At 35.6% G+C, this 21,553-nt stretch overlaps 1 protein-coding gene across 6 annotated transcripts in view; it reads right to left on the bottom strand.

Moving 5' to 3' along the window:
* UBR5 (ubiquitin protein ligase E3 component n-recognin 5) overlaps nt 1-21,553 on the bottom strand; it is a 162,542-nt gene that overhangs the window by 110,158 nt on the left and 30,831 nt on the right. For 5 of the 6 annotated variants that reach the window (XM_043981253.1, XM_043981267.1, XM_043981273.1 and 2 more), the window contains exons 2-5: nt 4,576-4,620; nt 4,126-4,207; nt 3,681-3,757; nt 2,836-2,955 (exon numbers count right to left, since the gene is read on the bottom strand). In XM_043981253.1, coding sequence (XP_043837188.1) covers nt 2,836-2,955; nt 3,681-3,757; nt 4,126-4,207; nt 4,576-4,620 — 324 coding nt within the window. The remainder of the gene's footprint in view (nt 1-2,835; nt 2,956-3,680; nt 3,758-4,125; nt 4,208-4,575; nt 4,621-21,553) is intronic. The other variant, XM_043981279.1, reaches the window with a different exon arrangement.

Here is a 21,553-nt window from a genome sequence, read left to right as displayed (position 1 = left end):
CAGCTTCCTAATCTGTGAAATAAAGGAGCAAAAACTATATGACCTCCGAGAGCCTATGGAAATATTTCTAAACAGCTCTAAGTTTATAGCACAATCTGCCATTCAGAGAAAACAAGAGGAAAAACCCTGAAAGGTTAAAGGAAAACACATTTTTATTACTTATGTAGTCATAAAAATTATCCATGATAAAAAAGCCACTGGTCTTTGAAAAGTATGAATGCCTTCCAGCCCTAACATCATCCATCTCTCCTATGACTCTCCTACTGTATTTGGACATAGAATGATAGTAAGAGAGTCCAAGATCTTGAGTAAATAAGGACATTCTATTCATCCTTTGGACCTCAAGACAGAAGCACCTGGGCTGAACACTTTCAGGCAGGCCTTGTATTTATTGTCAATAAATATTTATATGCATAGTGTCTCCACAAAAAAATATAAATGCCTCTAGGGCAGGATTAGCATGGTATATTCAGCAACTAGCACATCCAGACACAAAGCTGGCCCTTAGGAAGTGTTTGTTGCTTAACTGATTCATAATAGAAGGTGGTAGTGATTACAGTCACAATAACAAGGCCAAGAGTTAACATTCATATCACTTGAAAGTTATCAAAGCACTTTCTTCAATTTTTCTAGTTCAGGTATGTAAAATACATTTCTCTAAAGATACTTATAATCTATACAAAGAGGCATAACAACAGACATTATCAGTTGTAGCATAATTTCATCATCAATATAATGGTATTGCTCTTCCACAAAACCCAAAATTAATCATTTAAAAGCCCAAATGAAGTCCCAATTCACAGGAGGGAATAAGAATTTACATAATACCTACTACACGTCCCATGAAGTTTTTATAAATATTATCTGTTATCTATTATTTTATAAATATTTTACAAATATTGATCCCCATAATAACCTGGAGAGGTACTGCTATTATTATCCTAATTTTACAACTGAAAAAAACTGAGAAAACCGTGAGTGACTTGCCCAGGGTCACATAGCTAATAAGTGTCTGAAATTGGATTTGAACTCAAGTCTTCCTGACTCCATGCTTAGGAGATAAGTTTTACAATTTCCCTATGTCAAAAAAAAAGCCAAAGTGTGGCAATTCATAATTTTTGGCAGAAATTAAGAAATATTCTCTTAAAAGGCAATTATCCAAATAGTGCTAAAAATGGGTTTACACGCACAATATATTTATTTAATGCTCTAGCATTAAAAAGGAAACAAGGGGGGCAGCTAGGTGGCACAGTGGATAGAGCACCGGCCCTGGAGTCAGAAGTACCTGAGTTCAAATCCGGCCTCAGACACTTAACACTTACTAGCTGTGTGATCCTGGGCAAGTCATTTAACCTCAACTGCCTCACCAAAAAAAAAAAAAAAAAAAAAAAAAAAGGAAACAAGGTATTTTAAGATTAAATTGTTAAACTAAGTTAAGAGAATGCTTTTTCCTCATAAAAGAGGTGTGGATAAAAGAGGGCATATTAAGTAAAAGTGTACCTAAGATCATTCAGGATTACTGAGAAAGCATAAGCATTTCATGTCTTTAATTAAAACTTAAATAAAAGCCTCTCAATAAGACCTGATAGAAGTTATATCTATTTTTCGTATGTAAGGCACTGTACTAAGCAGGAGGAGAAATACCATGTTCAAAAACTCATATTAACATTAGCTATATGTTTTAAACATATTCAATACTGACTTTTCTTGTATTATTCTAGGTAATTACAATATTCAATCACATATTTTGGGCATCTTTGAGTCCATGATATAATTTATTTTCATATTTAACCTCTTCAATCCACCATTTCAGCTGTCAAAAGTATTTAAACAATCTTAATTACAATCTTATTCTGATTCTTCAAGATCTTTTTTCTTTCCATATTATTCACAATTCACTAAATTTCTCAAACAGTATTTCTGATCATTTCCTTTAGAATTCATCTACTCATAGGCTATTAAATATATCACATAAATATATATATATATATCACAAAATTATTCCAGAATTATTCTTATGATTTTAAAATGTTTCAATGTATTTTAAAGATCTTATTTAGCAATTGCTTAGTACATTAAAAACTTTCATTACAAATACATCTGTCTTTATTTGGATAGCTTTGTCTTTCATCAAGGAATTATGTTTCAAATGAAAATGGCCTGATATGGAAAGCTTCATGTGTAGAAATCATGTTAATTATTTTTTAAAAAATGTTAATTTATAGGATAGAGCTAAGATTATTGGGGTCACTTGTAATTTTAACTATAGCTTCAATAAAAACAGAGGGAGCTACTATTTAGCATTTCAACACTAAATTGTATATAAGACAGAAGGTTGGAATGAATGTTAAAGGAAAAAGAAACTTTCCTTTGTCTGTGGTTAAAATTATGGAAACAACAGAATATCAGTTGTAGAATTTTAGAATATACAATTAACTGATCCAAAGTGGTTATAAGACTTGGATAATGAGAAGAAATGAACTGACTGGCTTGATTCCCATATTAAAAGAGATCTTATCATTCATTATTTCCTTAAAATCATCCTTTGGATGATCAACTCAAAAATTGATCCTTTTAAAAAGCTTTAATAATGATGACGATAACAAAGACAAAAAGTCTGATTAATATCAATTCTACTATTAATTTATATCTAAAAAGTCTAGAATAAACATGAGATCACTGCCAAGACCTCTAATAATGTTTCCTCAATCCCTAGCTAGACCATTACTGACTATAAATGTTCTTAATGCATATGGTAAAACAGTTTATATGTGTATAAACACATACAAGACTATGATACAAACAAATTGCAGCCTCAATCCTATCAAAACTTACCCAAGGGTGTTGCCTGCCAGTCTGCCCAGAGTTTCAGAACCAGACAGAAACCATGGGGAGTCACTAGTCCTGCCTGGCCTGGATGTCCTTCCTGCCCCTGAGCCACTGCTCAACTTTGAACTGAAAATAAAAGATGGTAGATCAGTCACAAAACAATCCCAAACGGGTTAGGAACAAAACCTGGAATCCCAGGTCTCAAAACTCAGGGACTTATTCTGGTAACACACCAGCTTAAGCAACACCCTTGGGGAATATTCCATGCTAATCTAACTAAAATTACTAAATTTTTTTCTTGAAATTATTCAGACATATCTAACATTTTATTCACATTAGCAATCCATTCCATTCTCACTGTAAAAATGTTCAAAAGTGCTATTACAAATAAATGTTAAACATAACATTTAAGGTTAATTGTCTGATATTCAGTAAATCATATACAAGATATCACCCACTAGCTTTTAAGTCCCTAAATTTAGGGTCCATTTAAACAATTTAACTATAGTCAAATCAATTCTATTTGTTGTTATAAACATTAAGGCAAAATTGTAATGTGACCTAAAAAGTCAATCCAGCCAAAATAGACTTATACCCAAAAAAAAAGTCTATTTTAGAGCCTATTAAAAAACTTCAAAGCATTCCTTCCTAGGAAGTTATTCCAACAAAATTCAAGTGATTCTCTGATTTTAATTTTATTATGCTAGAAGCCAAAGTAATAAACAATTTGTTGAAAATGAAAAATACAATTAAATTATATCCTTGTTAAGATATACCTCAATTTTAGTTATGGGGACACACAAAAACAAAGGCTATATAAAAATAAAAAAAGAAAGGATGTATACCCTTACCCATCATTATTATCAGGTTTACCCAATTCCAATCTGTCTGGCTGCACTGAAAAACCAATCCTGCAGACTCTACCATCCTAAAATTGAGAGAGAAAAATGAAGTATTCAAAATGGAAGTATCAATATATACGTATTCTTTCAATGAGCAGTTATACAGAACTCTCTTGGTGCCCAAAATGAACTTGCATTCTGAAAAAATACCTGTCCACTCACCAAAAAAGAACATCCTTAACCCCAAAGGACCTTAAGTACTTCTGTAAATAAGGTGCCACAAACATATCTCCAGTCCCTTTTTCAGCTCTAAAATGTTCTGAGTCTTTAATTGGGAACCCAGGGCAAGCTTAATCTTACTGGACAATTATGACTTTTACTAGGTAAAAGAGATAATATTAAATAATTACATAGATTGTTTTCAATACTTCTACTTCAACAAATTAATATTTACCTCAAGAAGAAATGCAGCATGATTTGGTCCCACCACACACTGTTTAATAGTAGCCTGTTCCAATACATTCAATGGAGGGTGACTGAAAAATTTTAAAGCAAATATAATATTAAATAAATTTTAAGCTGAGGGAGGGAGGAAAGAAAACAAAGATTTGAACTGGCATTCAAAATTACTAAAATGTGTATATCAACTAAGATGTTTATATATCAATTAAGATACAGATAAAGTCAACAAACATGACATCACAGGCATCATTTGTACAAACAGGGCCCATGGAATCAAATGACCAAACTTGTAAGATCAATGCCTGTAACAAATACCTCATAACCTCCAATTAAACTTGATTAAGTTAAAGAACTCTAGAAAGCATGCTACTGTGGTTTTTTTTTTTAACATGGAAAAGACAAATATTTTTCTAGATTTAAAAAGCAACTAAAAAAGTCTTACCTGTTTAAATTATATTTGTTCAATTTCTCTGACACTTCCCGTAACCTGGCAAAAACAAGCAAAATTCTATAGTGAAAAAGTCAAATAAAAAACTTAATACATGAAAACAATAGAATATTCCCATCTGACAGGTAGTTTATCCATTATTCCAATGACACCCACCAGTGTGATAGAACAAACAAGCTCACTGCTAAGGCTCCATTGATGAGTCATGGCAAAGCAAGTTTTTGTTCCATAAAGACAACCTTTAAACTAAACTCTTGCTCTTCCTATCATTACATATAAAACCTCGTTTTTCAAATCCTACCACCAATCCTTTAGGGCAGCAGCAATACATACTAGGCTAATTATTTCTCCCCAACAAAAAGTGCTTCTCCCTAGGTATGCTTGTCTTAAGATTTAGATTGGAATGAAAGGAAATAGGAAGGAATTCCCAAGTATTTCTGAGATAGAGCTCTGATCTAGAACAAAGAGAAATGGACTTTAAAAATTTAATTCTGGTTTATCCTTCACAACTTACCAATCTTAAGATTGTCAACAAGTTACTTAAAATCATAGGCTTAGTTTCCTCACTTGAAAAATCAGAATAGGGGGCGGCTAGGTGGCGCAGTGAATAAAGCACCGGCCCTGGATTCAGGAAGACCTGAGTTCAAATCCAGCCTCGGACACTTGACACTTACTAGCTATGTGACCTTGGGCAAGTCACTTAACCCCCATTGCCACACAAAACAAACAAACAACAACAACAAAAACAAAAAAGCTATATTGAAAAATCAGAGTATTTCTGATCTGTGTGCTTTACACAGTTTCCATGAATATTTAAAGATAATATAAATGTATTTAGACTACCATAAACCAAAATATAATAGGGTATTAAGCTTATTATTTTCTACAAAGGTAATCAAAATGAATAAAACTCATCAGAAAATAAACTGTATTCACCCATATTTTATGTTTTTAACATTAGAATATAAGTAATGTTATGTTTTAACTCAAGATCAGAATATTAACATAAACACATGACATTTTTAAAGGCTAAGACTTCATTAAAGTAGTCTTTATTCTTACATTTTGCTTAGCACAAGTTACAAACTTCCTATGAACTTTAAAAAAGCAAAGCAAAAAATTCAGTTGCCTTTATCAATATGGGGGTGAGGCTGACAAATAAGGCTCCATCCAAGCAATGGAAAACAAAAGAAAAGTGTGTGATTTAAGGCAACCAATCTGTCATGAGCTCAGTAAATTAATAAGAATTTATTAATCACCTACTGTGTGCTAGGGACTGTGCTAGACATACTGGAGATATAAAGACAAAAATAATCCTTGCTGTCAAGGAAGGCAAGATATAGTCCCTTATTAGTAAGGGAGAGAGAGATAGGAACTGAACTGAACTGAACTGGTAGAGGGAGCTGGAGGGTTATCAATGGAGGTCAGCACCTTCTCTGCAACTGAGTGGCCTACAACACTTCAAGGTCACATGCCCTAGTTAAATCATCACATGGTTAGTACTGTCAGAGACTTCACTTAAAACAAGTATTTCTGGATTTAAGAAAAACTCTTTATCATACAACAGTGACCTTGCTAAATGACTGTTGATACAAAATAAATAAAAAGTAATAAGGAAGGTTGTGGATATTAACAGTCACGGGGAGGGAGGGTTCAATGTATACATTTGAGCTGAGCTTTGAAGGAAGCTAAGAGTTCCAAGAAGAGATACTGAAGAATAGTCAAATAAATTAATGATTAATTCCCAATTATCTTGTCAGATACTCCTCTCTGGGTTTTCATGACACTGCTTTTTCCTGGTCCTTCTATCTTTCTGACCACTTCTTTTCAATCTCCTTTGCTGACTAACCATGGGCCTTCCCAATGCTCTGTCCTGGGCCCTCTTCTTCCAATATAGTATTATGCTTGATCAACAACTGCTACAGATTCAATCTGATTGATTGATAGATGCCTATAGATATACAGGTACAGATATAGATACAGATGATTTCCAGATCTATTTGCCCATTCCTAACCTATTTCCTGACCTCAAGTCTAACATTCCAACTGCCCATTAGACACCTTGATCTGGATATCTCATAGACAACCTAAATTCAATATGTCCAAAACTGAACCTCCTCATCTTCCAAAATTTCTCTATCACTATCAAAGACACCATCTACCATTCTCTCAGTCATCCAGGCTCATAAATTAGGTGTTATCCTCAATTCCTTGCTCTACTCTCACCCTACCCTGCCCCCTCACAGCCAATCTATTGCCAAGTCCTGTCAATTCTACCTTCATAGCATCTTTATTACATGAGCCCTCTCTCCTGTGACACTGACATCATCCTGCTGTAGGCCCTTATCACCCCATATCTGGACTATTAATAATAGCGAGCTAGATAGTCTCCTTGCCTCACATCTCCATTCCAATAAATCTTCTACTGGACTTTCAGTGATCTTCCAAAATCTGACCCCCGTTACTCCTCTCCCTCCTATTCAATAAACTCCCATGGCTCCCAATTATGCCAAGATCAAATATACAATCCTGTTTGTCTTTTAAAGCCCTCCATAATCTGGGCCCTTTTTGCTCTTCCAGTCATTTTATATCTTACACTCCCACCCTGTGGTTCTATAAACACTGGCCTTGCTATTCATCTCATAAGACATTAATAGGCATATTCACTGGCTGTCCACATCAGAAAAGCTTTCCCTACTCATCTCTACCTTCTGGCATCCTTTAAGTCTCAACTAAAATTGCACCTTCTGCAAGAAACCCTTACAGTTTCTTAATGTCTTCTTTCTGAATTTCCAAAAATTGCTGCATAAATTACACACACACACACACACACACACACACACACACACACCCTTATCTTGTTGCACATAGCTGTTTTCAAGTTGTCTCCTCCATTCAATTGAGTTCCTTGAGAGCAGAGACTGTTTTTTTTCTTTTCTCTGTATCTCTAGTGCTTAGCATAGTGCTTGGCTCTTAATGTTTGCTGACTTGACTTGTGATTCTTTGTATAAAAGTCTATAGACTAGTTCTCTATAAAAGAGGGTCTTCCATCCAATTTACTTTTTCTCAAAATTTAGGTCAGTAATGATTCTGTTCTCTGAAAGATGCTAAATATTCTATTATATTGCTGCTTCTGATACATGTTGTGAATGAACACAACCTTTGGCCAACTTAGATTAATTTTTCTCTCAAAAATCAGGTATAGGCAGTTTGTAATGGATACCTCTATTTTGCCTGTATTTATTTACACTGTCTATAAGACACCATCACTGGCCTAGATTTTTTTAATATCATTTCACTGGGGTCTTATCTACAATAGTAAAATAAACACTAAAATGCCACTACCAACTTTGAAAACTTATGTTTTTGTTTTTTTGTTTTTTAGTGAGGCAACTGGGGTTAAGTGACTTGCCCAGGGTCACACAGCTAGTAAGTGTTAAGTGTCTGAGGCCGGATTTGAACTCAGGTACTCCTGACTCCAGGGCCAGTGCTTTATCCACTGCGCCACCTAGCTGCCCCCACTTTGAAAACTTATGAACAGGCACCTGAGTGAAAATTGTTTTCTAAAAACTGAAGTATTTTTTACAAATCCTAGCCTGGTAATTCGGATATTGCTGGCCCTAGCCATTATTTAATCATATTTTATCTTAATTATTAATTAATCATAACATTTCAAATAATCTAGCAGTGGAAGCAGGGAGGGGAAGGCGGCAGAGTCAGATGTATATCAGAAAGTCAGGAAATTTGGGCTGTAGTCTCAGCTGCATAAAACTATGTTACCTAGTAACTGTATCACTTTAGACAAATTACAACTTATCTGGGGCCTGCATGCCACCTGTAAAAGCAGGGGGACTAGATTATCTTTATGATTCCTCAATAACTAATTTATGATCCTGTAACTAACAAAGGTATATGCTAAGAGTTGAAGCATTCTAGGTTTCTCCAAATAGCAGGCAATGATATTTTCATAGCCTATGGCACTTTAGATTTTTAAATTCATAAGAATCCTTGTGGAAAGACTCAAAATTATGGGTTCAATGATAGTGCAGCTAAGTAAATAAGTCAATAAACATTTACCAAACACCTACTATGTGCCATTTGCTGTGTTAAGTCCTAAGGATACAAAGGTAAAAAAGAGTACTTGCTCAAGAAATTCACAGTCTAATGGAGGAGATATCACACAAACAACTATGTACACACACTACTTGCTGAATGGCCACACCAAAAGTATTGATATTATCGACTTGACTACTCCCTAGAAGCCTACCATTAGAAATATGAAATGGGAAAAGAGGGCCCCTGGCACACAAAAGCAGTATATGCCAATCAATTAGTAAGCTAATTTTACTGAGCCCCTATTAGGTGATACATGCCCTCAAGCACTTGACATTGTATTGGATGCCCATGGTAAATAAATACACAATACTGGAGATAATAAAGGATATGGAGGGGAAGGGGATTGGAAGAGATGAAGAAAGGCCTCACATGAAAGGAAGTATTCGATCTCAGTTCTAAAGGAAAGGGGGTGGGGGTCCCTAAGAGGAAAGGAGAGGTGGGAGTGCATTGCAAAGCAACTGCATCATAAACTCTCCCTCACCCCACATATTCAATCAGTTGCCAAATCTTGTCATTTCTATCTCCATCTTATTTCAGACCCCAATCACTTCCCTATTTCTGTGGAAAGTACCACCACTCTTCAAGGTTCCCACAATCACCTCTTCACTCTCCCTCCCTCCACAAATCCAATCAGTTCCCAAATCTTGTTATGCCTACCTACCTTCCTAAGAGCTGACCCCTTTCATGACACTCACACAGCTACCATCCTAGTTAGGCCCTCATCACCTCTCACCTAGATTACTTCAAATGTCTCCTAACTGTTCTCTCATTCTAGTCCATCTTACACAGCTGCCATTCGGGCAAACTGTCCTTTTCTCTGTTCTCTTAAGACACTTCAGTTCATCTCCCATATGTGTGCTTTTGCACAGATGTCAGCCCTCCATTTCTGGAATGCAAGCCCCTGTTCACCTATGCCTCAAGGAACCTGTCTCTTCCTTCAAGAAAAAGCTCAAGCACAATATGAAGCCTTTCCCAATTCACCAAATACAATGGCCTGCCCCCTCCCTTGCACTGATTTGCATTTATTCCCTTTACATGAAATTCTATATGCTTATGTGTACTTTTTGTCTCTTGTATTGGAATATAAATTCTTTGAGAATAAAGACTATATTCTTTGTACCTCTATTCCCAAGGCCTAGCACAATGCCTAGTACATAGTAGATGCTATATAAATGCTTATTGATTGCCTATTTGAACTTAATTTTACTCTTTTGTTTTTACATTATGTTTAAATTTCCCCAAAATGAAGCAACTAAAATCCTCCCCTACTTAGTAATATCTCTGTAGAAAAAAGAGGAGTGTCAGTGTGGTATGATTTTCAAAATATTGGTTAAGTGTGATATCTGTATAGGCCCAACTAAATTCCTGAAACAACTAAAGGCATAGTGTAAGAGTATTTAGAAGGGAGAACTGGGAGATCATTAGGTTCACTAAAAACAAGTTACATCAAAATAAGTTTAAGTTATCTTTTGGATAATGCTTATTAGACTAGCAAATCAGAAAAATAGTATAGGCATAGCTTATGTGGACTTCAGCAAGTCATCTGATAAAATTCTCCCATATCTTTGTAGGACTGCCTCACACACAGTAGGTGCTTAATCAATATTTGTTGAATTGAAGATGAAAGATACTGGATAATAGTTACCTAATCTTGGCCAGATAAAAGCATCTTAACCAAAATGTTATGATTACTCTATTAAATGTCAACTTGGAAGATATCAGGTGGCATAACACTCAACTCTGTACTTTGTTATGTCTTATTAATGATTTCTACTATATGAATGGTGACCTGGAATGCATGTTTGCAAAAAATGTAGATGACACAAAACCAGGGAAAAGTAGATAACGACAGAATCAAGGTTCATAACAAACAGAAAACACTGGTTATCCAAACCACCGAGATATCATTATTATATACATAATGGAAAAAGTAAAAACCTGCAATTAAGGGTCAACAATTGAACTACTCAAGTCCAGAAGGAAAATGGGAGTTAAAAGCACTTAAGGAGTAAAAACTATGGGACTGTATAATCTGATTTAAAGCTTAAAATGAGTCAGAGTGAATGCCATAATTAGGTTGTATTAACAGTAGTGTTGACAAGAATCCACTGAATGGTCAGATCTCAAAAAAATAAAAAGAATATTCAGTAGTGAACAATGACCTTAATTTGACCACAGCAAAGCTTAAATACTAAAAAGGGAATCAAAATTCAGAGAGTATTTGTTGAGTGAAAAAAGAGTTTAAAGAACATGATAGCAGTTTTCATAATTTTTAAAAAAGAACTATCATGAAAATATTTAAGTCATTCCATGTATATTCAGCAGGCAGAAATTAAAATACTCTATCAACAAAATAACATTGAGTAGATCAAAAATGTAAAGATATGCCATATAGCTAGGTGGCACAGTGGATAAAGCACTGGCCCTGGATTCAGGAAGTCTTGAGTTCAAATCTGGCCTCAGACACTTGACGCGTACTAGCTGTGTGACCTTTGGTAACTTAACCCTCATTGCCCCCCCCCAAAGATATGCCATATGAACTGCCTGCCATCAGATATTTGTTTGTGTTTTTTTAGTGAGGCAATTGGGGTTAAGTGACTTGCCCAGGGTCACACAGCTAGTAAGTGTTAAGTGTCTGAGGCCAGATTTGAACTCAGGTACTCCTGACTCCAGGGCTGGTGTTCTATCCACTGCACCACTTAGCTGCCCCTCCGCCATCAGATGTTTAAAGCAAGCATAGAATAAATTACTGGAATGCTATCAGAAGTCCTGAAGAGTAAGCAGGTTAGGCTAGATGACTTCTAAGGTCTTTTCCAATTTTAAAATTCTAAATAAATGAAATAAAAATGAATGTTAATGTTGAATACATTTCTAATAGACATTGAGCAGCTATGTGAAAAACCTATAAACATGACAATTTTAAACCTCTACATCCTAGAAAACCAAACTTCGAAAGTCTCAGGATATAAATTTTGATAAGCTGTTCCCTAAAAATTAGTTTAAAAATTCCTAAGTATGAGAAAGAAATTTCTTAACCATAACAGAAGTAAACTATAGAAGTAAACAGCACTTAGAAGTAAGCAGTAGCTTGCACTAGCAATGAAAAGTATGGCATCACTAAGGGCCTGACACCATATTCATTTAAATCTCTAAGTTAATTATCATCTCTAAGCATTTATATTATAAGGCACTCATCAATTTAAAAGAACTTTATCCAGACACTTAAAATGCCTTAAATTATGAACTGTTTCCCTAGCAGCAGCTTTTAGAAAAATCTCATATATACACAAGGGAAATTTTTTTCCCAAAAAAAAAAAAAATTATAAGTACCCACAGGCCAGCCAAATACCATTTCACTCTATTTTTGCATGCAGTTATAATGGAAAATAACACTAGGAGATAAATTTTGCTGTAAAATAGCCTCAATTCTGTATTTAATCTCATTCAAACACAATCAATAATGCAGTAAGGTAGCTGGATAGGTTAGCATTAAGCTTCTAACAATGTCCAGTATGTCCACATCAAAGATTTATTATTTTGCAGACAGATTAAATAATCCATTTTATCCCTTTAAATTTTTAAGTTATTTTATAAGGCTAGAAAGGTAAGAAAACACTCAAGTGATTTTAATAGGGGCAGAAAATATAATATATAAAAGTATTTTGGGGCAGCTAGGTGGCGCAGTGGATAGAGCACCGGCCCTGGATTCAGGAGGACCTGAGTTCAAATCAGGCCTCTGACCCTTGGCACGTACTAGCTGTGTGACCCTGGGTAAGTCACTTAACCCCAATTGCCTCACCAAAAAAAAGTACTTCATCAGAGCTCAACACCCCAATTTAACATCCTGACATGTTCTCAAAGCTGACTTGAAACATACAACTTTTTCTTCTCCAAACTGCAGAAATGGTAAAGAGATACACTGCTGATGCTCATCATATGGAAGTCTTGAAAAAGTATATACACACCATTTTGTAAAAGGAATCACTGACATCGACTTACATTATCATTTCAAAGATGTTTCATTTAGTTTCAAGTTTCTCTGTTCCTCTACCACATTATCAATTAGTATGGAATGCATACAAAATAAAATGTAAAGCATTAGGACTTGGAGAGTGACTCCTTTCCAGCTATGACCTAAAAGACTAGCCAACACTCCAGCGCCTAAGCGAGATAAAGAGGTAATGCATCCTGAAGCATTCCTTCAAGCAAATGATTGTCATAAGACCTACTTCTGAGTCACATTCAGTTTCCTAAACTTTTGCTCCTAGCCCAATATTATTCTCTATTGTGAGAAATCTGGGTAAATTGTATACGACTTATAACACTCCACACATTCATGCACAGGTAATTATAACTCTGCCATGGCACATCAACTGAGAACCACTGGCATACACAGTAAGATCAGGGCTTCTTAAACTTTTTCTACTTGAGACTCCTTTTCTTTTGAGAAATTTCTATGCAACCCCCCTTCTACAATGCCTTTGAAAAATGATCATCCAGTTCCACATGGAGACCTCCAGTGAAGGGGATTTACCTCCTAAGGCCATTTGGGGCAACTCAATATCAGGAACAAAGTCAGGAACATTTTCCTTAAACGGAATCGAAATCTTCTCCCACTATTCCAAGTTCTGCCCCCCTAGGGCAAAACATGTTAAGTCTGATCTCTTCCCTTCTATGACTATCCTTAAAGCATATACTTTGATAGTTATCATGTACCCCATATTATCTTTTTTTCCATTCAAAACACCCCCAGCTCCTTCAACCAATACTAGTGTTCCATCCACTCGTCTTCCTTGTCAACATCTTCTGGAATAGCCCTAGTTTATCTACAACATTCCTGAAATACAATACTCAAAATTCAACAGAACAATCAAGATGAGGTCTGACCACAGCAGCATACAGTACTATCACGTTCCTCATTCTCAACAGTATACCTCTCAATCCAGCCATAACAACACATCAGCCTTGACAGTTAACTTGTCACAAATGTCTCATTTTGAACATGCAGTCCCTAGACCTTTTACACATGAATCCAATCCAGTCCAGTAATGTCTTCTATATCCCATATCTCTACGATTTGTGAAACCAAGTTAAGAACTTGACAGTTATCTCTAATGAATTCAATCTAAGTAGATTGTGTCCATTCTTATAGCCTGGCAAGTTCTTTTTGGATGGTTCTGCTATCCAGTGTGCTTATCTTAGATATATACCTTATTGTTAGTGTTCACATGTAAGTTCCTTGAGGAAACAACAGTTTCACTGTTTGTATATGTGCTTACTGACTGATTAATCTTCCCCTCTCAGTTCTAAAAACTTGATAAGCAATCCATCTATGCCTTTGGCCAAATTAATATTAGACAAAGACAGGTTCCCAGAAGACCCTACTTAAAGCTTCCTTTTAAGCTGGCATGTACCCAATTAATGACTACTCTTTGGGTACAACAGTTCAACCAGCTCCAAATCTACATACTTGCACTATTATCTAAGTCATATCTCTTCACCTACTCTATCAAATATTTACTGAAATCCAGGTAAACTATACCCACAAATCTAAACTATATAGTGAATTTCCCAGTGTGGAAATTCTACTAACATTGAGAACAACCTAGTATGACTTTTTAAGTCCTAGGGAACTATATAAAATACATACAAATTAGGTAACTTGCAGGGTTGCACTGCTAATAAATGCAGAAGACAAACACAGGGGCAGCTAGATGGTGCAGTGATAGAGCACCAGCCCTGGAGTCAGGAGGACCTGAGTTCAAATCTGGCCTCAGACACTTAACAGTTACTGGCTGTGTGACCCTGGGCAAGTCACTTAACCCCAATTGCCTCACAAAAAAAAAAAAAAAAGGAAGACAAACACATATCTTCCCAGTACTCTATCCATCATGCCATACTATTTCTATCAGTCTATATTAATCCTGTCCAAAAAATCAATATGGTTAGTTTAGTACGACATGACTTTATGAAGTCACCATGACTCAGTTCACCAAGAATCGTTTTAGAATTTTGCTAGGCAGGCAGCTAGGTGGCACAGTGGATAGAGTACCAGCCCTGGAGTCAGGAGTACCTGAGTTCAAATCTGGCCTCAGACGCTTAACACTTACTAGCCATGTGACCCTGGGCAAGTCACTTAACCCCAATTGCCTCACCAAAAAAAAAAAAAAATTTTGCTAGGAAGCAACTGAAAATTAAGGTAATATTTGCCCTTCTCCATTCTAATATCCTCCATGATCATACAGGTCTTTGGATTTCTTGGACTGCACCTAAACTGGGAGGTGCAGCAGATGGGAGTCAGAAAATCTTGGTTCAGATCCAGGCTCAGACACTTATTAGCTGTTTGACCCTACGCAAGTGACTTAACTTCTGTTTGCCTCAGCTTCCTCAAACATAAACATAAAATGGGAACAATAACATTTAATTCCCAGGGTTTTGTGAGAATCAAGTAAGGTGATATTAGAAAATTATTCCTATTTTATTTAAATAAAATTTCTGAGTTGAAATTCTGTCTCTGACACTACCTGTGGGACCCTGGGCACATCAGTTATCTCTTTCAACCTCAATTTCCTCATCTGTAAAATGGTGTTATTAATAACAACCACATCATCCCAGGCCTGTTCTGAGGATCAAAGGATATGATATAAAGCACTCTGCAAACCTTCAACTGCTTAAAAAATTATCATCATAATTATATATTCTGTAGCACTATAGAAATTACAATAATTATCATCATCCTTAGTAACAGTTTGCAAACAAGTCTGCATTCTCACCTGGTGTTACTATTGGCAACCATCTTTAGCCATTTGGCAAGCAAGTCTCATGTTTGATAAAGCATTTTTAAACTATATAAAATAGGTATACAAATCAAACATTTACTGCCAAATTTTCCGCGACCCCCACATCCAGTTAATCCACAGTTTACAAAGCTTTGCTCTAATCTATTTTAAACATTAATGCCAGATAATCTAGATGTCTCCCACTACTCCCCACTACAAATATTCCTCTATAGGCAAATAGTCTGCTCAATGGCCCTTACAAACAGTTCTAATTTCTGACTTCAAACCTTTGCCCCCTTATTAGATAAATACCTTTTTTCCTTAGCCTAAAAAAAAAAGTCATTCTTCAGAGCCCAAATCAAGTTCTCAATAGCCCTTCCTGAACAGATTCATCCCAAAGTAATTGCCCTCTTCTCTGAAGTTATATATTACTTTATATTTTTCTATAATGACTGGAGTCCGAAACACATGGGCCCTAAAAATAAATTACAGAAGTAGAGGAAAAGGAAAAGCATAATACTATTTAAAATGCTGGGAATTTTAGATGATTGCAAGTTCAATGATCAGCAAAATGAAAACAGCCTCTCCCCCAAAAAAGCAAAGAAAAGCTAAACTAATCTTCAGACAAGTTAATAGGTACAATGCATCTAGATGGTGTGAGGTTCTAGGCATCACATTTTAGAAAAAGACCCAAACTAGAAAAGTGACTAGAATAAAAAGGTGGTATTGTGGAAAACACTAGATTGAGAGATAGAGGGGCTAGGTGATAATCTGTGTCTCCTCAAGCAGGTAAATAGCTTACCCTCCCTTGAACTCAAGTTTCCTCTTCTATAAACTTAGAGGTTTTCCTAGATAACTTCTAAGGTACTTTCTAGCTATCAATCTAAGATTGATAAGTCTGTGCCATGAAATATGAAATGACTAGGGATGTTGTGCCTCAAGAAAAACCTGAGGGAAGACACATCAGCTTTCTTTAAGTAGTAGAAAGGCTATAGGTGAAAAAACGAACAGATATATTCTTCTTGGCCCCCTAGGGTAGAACTTGGTAGAAAACTGGTTGAAATTGCAAAAAGTAGGTTTGATTTAAGGAAAACACTAAGAGCTGTCTGAAAGTAGAAGAGGTTGCAACAGGATAACTGCAAAAGGTTTCCCTTGACTGGAGGTGTAAAAGGACTTATTAGGGACATTATGGAGAGGATTCCTGTTTCGATACAAATTGGACTGAAAAGGCTTCAGAGATTCCTTCCAATTCTGACATTCTTTGATACTTGGGACTTTATATAAGTCTGTATTAACTTATCACAATCACAAACTGTACTGTACTATAATTTACATTATCTAATCAGTCAGTCATTTGGTTAGCATTTATTAAGCACTATGTACTAGACATTGTGATAAATAATGGGCAAAGCAAAAATAGGGACCTGCTTTCAAGGAGCTCACATTCTAATGGGAGAAATGGTGCCAAAAAGACTGCACATACAGGATACAGTATAAATACAGAGTAATCTCAGAGTGCAGAGTTTTTAAGGATGGAGAGCACCAAGGGAAGAGGAGAGAGATGAATGTATTTGTAGGTAGCAGAAAAGAGCCACTAGATAATTAGAAAATTAAGATTAGGGAAAGGGGGGAGGGAGGTGATTATAGAAACAATGTTAAAGAAAACAGGAGGGGATGGGATCAACACTACATGCACAAGAGTTTGAGTCAGCAAAACGGACCAGACTCTACTCAATAAATATTTACAGATAAATAAAACTTGGCATTTACAAAGCTTGTTACCTTAAAACAGTGGCCAGAACAGAAATTGTTATTAGACCACACTGTGTGCAAATGGATGAATATTCTTAGTTCATGCTGTTAGAAATGAGTTACCATGTCAAGTCCAGTCCCCCACTCACTTCCTTAGCTAGTAACACTCAATTCAATTAACATTTATTAAGCACCTATTATGTGCCGGTCGTTGTGCTAAGCTAAGTAACAGGTCAAATTTAATACGGTCTAGCTGATCAAAAGTTGCCAACTAATGAGTTTTCTTTCATGTCTATATTCCAACTCATGGCTTGAAATAATAGTGCTTTAATATGGCTTTATGAAATTCTTTAAAAGAATAAATCTGTACAATAAATGTTCTCATTTCCTCTCTGTCTAAAGGCCACATTCTCTGTACAGCATGAAAGAGGGAGAGGTAAACCAAAACAAAACCTTCCCATGCTCTTTTATAGAAGCAGTGAAATATAGGTAGTGCAGAGATAGCTGACCGAGTCAGAAAAGACTCTACCTTATAGTGCAACAATAGGCAAATCTCAAACTCTCAGACTGTTTCACCATAACAGTACTACCAACTTTATTCAGTTAAGATAAAATGAAATACTATGACAACCCTAAAAAGCACTATGTCAATTACAAATAAAAATCATTTTTATTGCCATTAAAGAGAAATTAAGGGGCGGCTAGGTGGCACAGTGGATAGAGCACCAGCCCTGGAGTCAGGAGTACCTGAGTTCAAATCCAGCCTCAGACACTTAACACTTACTAGCTGTGTGACCCTGGGCAAGTCACTTAACCCCAATTGCCTCACTTTAAAAAAAAAAGAGAGAAAAATTAACCTATCAACTCCATTTATCTTGCCCCCTAATGACACCAGAAAACATATTTATGTGTGCATGCATACATACATACATACACACATGTACACACACACACACACACACACACATTCATATAACAAACACTTAAGTAACAGAAAGATCCAGGGGCTTAGAGTTTGTGACTATGGGCTCATTAGCTACCTTATTGGGGGGAGGGCATGGAGGTGTAATTCACTAAGAAAAGGCAAGTAGCATTCACTCAATCAACAGACATTAATTAAGCCATCTACTCTGCCAGACACCATGCAAGGCTCTGGAGATACAAAAATAAAACCACCCCTCGCCTCAAAATCATTATCAGAGGATAAAATATGTACGTGTATACAAAAATGTAAGATAAATACAAGGCAATGGGAGTGAAGGGGAAAATTACCAACTTAGAGGGTTAGGAAAGATTTGGGCTTTAAAAGAATCTAGGAATTCTAGTAGCACTGGGGACAGTCTGTGCAAAGGCAGAGATACAGGAAACAGAGTGCTATGTGTGAGAAATAGCAAGAAGTATAATTTGTCTGGACAGTCAAGTGTGTGAAAGTGAATAAGCTAGAGCTAGGATGGTCATGAAGAGCTAAGTTTCTATTTGTTCCTAGAAGTACTAAAGTTATTGAACTGATCCTAGCAATCCATTCATTTTGGTAAAATTCCATCATAACTAAACCATTTATATGTCCTGTACCATTTATCTTAACAGTTTTTTAATCAACAGTAACAGGAGAAATTAACAAAAGTGATAATGGTGCTAGTAGGGGAGGTATAGTAACCAACTCCTAGTATAAAGACCTTGATAAAGAATGGTTAAGCAGGAAAGTAAGGCAAGAAAGGGAGCTCACAATAATAGCAATATAGCAAAGACATTTTGCAAAGATATACTGCTGAGATCATCATTTAACAGAAAATCCTTTTTTTCTTCTACTACCAAGTGCTGCACCTCAGAAGCTAGTCAAAATAGATTAAAGCTCAAAAGCAAAATCAGCACAATGTCCATGCCATGCAGGAAAGAGCTACTAGAACTAAGTACCTGCCAACTTCAATGGAGTTAAAAGACAGGGTACCTGTGGAATTGTGAAACTTGGCAATGGCGCTTTTTCCTAGGAAAAGTTCACCACTTCCCTGTATCAAAATTCCAACAGTGAAAATTATATACTGCATGACAGTTGTTATCTGGTGCTAGTACAGTTGCAAACATAGCTATTCATATGTCACTATTGTGAAGGAAAAAAACCACAACTATCAAGTAAAATATCAAACACCGAATATGTAGTTTAGCATACACATATCAGACTCACCCCCAAAGATCCATAAATATGATTGAATTTAATACCCACAACATTTTCTAAAGAAGATTAGCAACAAAGATCAAACAAGGATAAATACACTTGATGGGTTACCACTCCAGAAAGAAAACTAAAGTCTGAAAAATCTAAATTTTGGATCACATATCAAATAAACATGTCTCAAGTCAAACACTAATGATTTATTATTTGTGCAATTATTCCCTTACAGAAATAATTAAGATATCTTGTCTCTACACAAATTCTATTCCTGTGATTTACTTCCTTTAATAAGATTTTGTAAACAGGGCTAACTGAAGCGGAGAAAAACAAACATACATGCAAACACTAAAAATAACCTAACCATTTTAAAAATAACATAACATTTGTCCACTTAAAAACATTTCATAAATATTCATCCAACTTGAATAGCTAGGCAAATTTTGCCAAAATCTTGAATTAAATCTATGACTTGAGGGTTTTTTCAATAAGTATACTCGGGGCAGCTAGGTGGCACAGTGGATAGAGCACCAGCCCTGGAGTCAGGAGTACCTGAGTTCAAATCAGGCCTGACACTTAACACTTACTAGCTGTGTGACCCTGGGCAAGTCACTTAACCCCAATTGCCTCACCAAAAAAAAAAAGTATACTCAAAATGTTTTGGGCATTTCTTCAAGACATTCAATTTTCCTTCCTCATTTTTCTTTACTATTTAAGAATAGGAAATAACACATTACACATCAACCTTGTGACTACAGTATCCAAAACTTACCAGTCAACATTTAGAAACAAAAATTCCTCCTAGTATGTCCACAGATAGTTAAAAGAAAAAACTAGATAAAATCTATATTCTCTACCTCCTCCAAGATAGCCTAACCCACACAAGAACTTCTCAGCTCTGAGAGCCAAATTCTTAGGAAACTTGGCTATAAGTAGTAATATAAAGGCAGACTGATGTAGGAAGTATAAACAAACTTCTTTTTACTTCTCAAAGGGAACCACTGAGGGGGAAAAAAAAGGTAAGCAGAGAAACCCCAACCCCCACACACACTCTTACATTTTCAAACTATTTGATGATTCTCCAGTTTACATCAAGCTCACCTATTTCCTACATGTTTGATGAAAAAGGTTTTCAGCTTGTGTTAGGAGTTGGGAGAACTGCACTAGAAATCAGAGATTACAAATGTTTTATTTTAGGTAAAGGGTTTGCTTGCAGCACAAAACATCTCTTATTTTCCCAGTAGCCAATACCCAAACATAAACAAAAAGTACAAAACAAAATTGATCAGAATGAAAAAAACTGTCATTGCTTCTAAGGAAATATAAAATTTTAAGTATAATATCAATCAGTCAAAATAAAACAAAAAGAGATACCACAGTATGAGAATGGCAATACATGAAACCAGCCTATAAACCATCAGTAGACTCTTAAAAAAAAGCAACACTAACAGCTGGCTGCGAGGCCACTTTTAAAAACATATCGTTTGAGGGAAGTTTTTTATTTCAAACGAAAACTATTCTTATGAACCCTTACTTTATAAAAGACTTCCTTTACTCCTGCTTTCGTTTTTCAAATAATACCTGAGTTATGTCAATTTTCCATTTATTTCAGTCTCTTTTAGAAATTTCTTTTTCCCCTAGGACCTAGAAGCTATAAGTACTCTTCTTAATAAGCCAAATGTGTCAATAAACAAATAAAGGACTTGAGAATCTACTCCTCTCAGCATGAAACAGCAAGTTCAAACAATAACAATAATCTATTTAAGAATAGGACTTGGCCTAAGTGATAAAATTCCTTTCCATCAAGAAAAAGTATGTGTTCTATTTTGTTTGGCTTTGGGGAAAGGGAGTTAAATAGGGCAAGAAAGAACAAGAAAGTTAAATAGCTTTCTAACTTCTGCTGAGTCAGAATTCTGAACTACATTTGGTTAGTTTGTGGTAGTAGGAATTCCTACCACAAAAGCACACATATCAAATGAACACATAGTTAAAGTCAAACATAATTTATTATTTTTTGCTATTATTCTCTTAGAAAGATAAAAATAAGTTATCTTGTCCTTGTCCATTTCTAATTTCTGTGATTTTCTGTATTAAATTTTCTATGATGCTGCTGTAAGTAAACAGGGCTAATCAACAAAAGGTGAAAAAACACACACAC

Source organism: Dromiciops gliroides, chromosome 1 (genome assembly GCF_019393635.1).
Source record: "Dromiciops gliroides isolate mDroGli1 chromosome 1, mDroGli1.pri, whole genome shotgun sequence".
NCBI classification, from domain to species: domain Eukaryota; kingdom Metazoa; phylum Chordata; class Mammalia; order Microbiotheria; family Microbiotheriidae; genus Dromiciops; species Dromiciops gliroides.
Note: the sequence above shows the minus strand (reverse complement) of the source record. Positions and strands in the feature narration are given on the sequence as shown.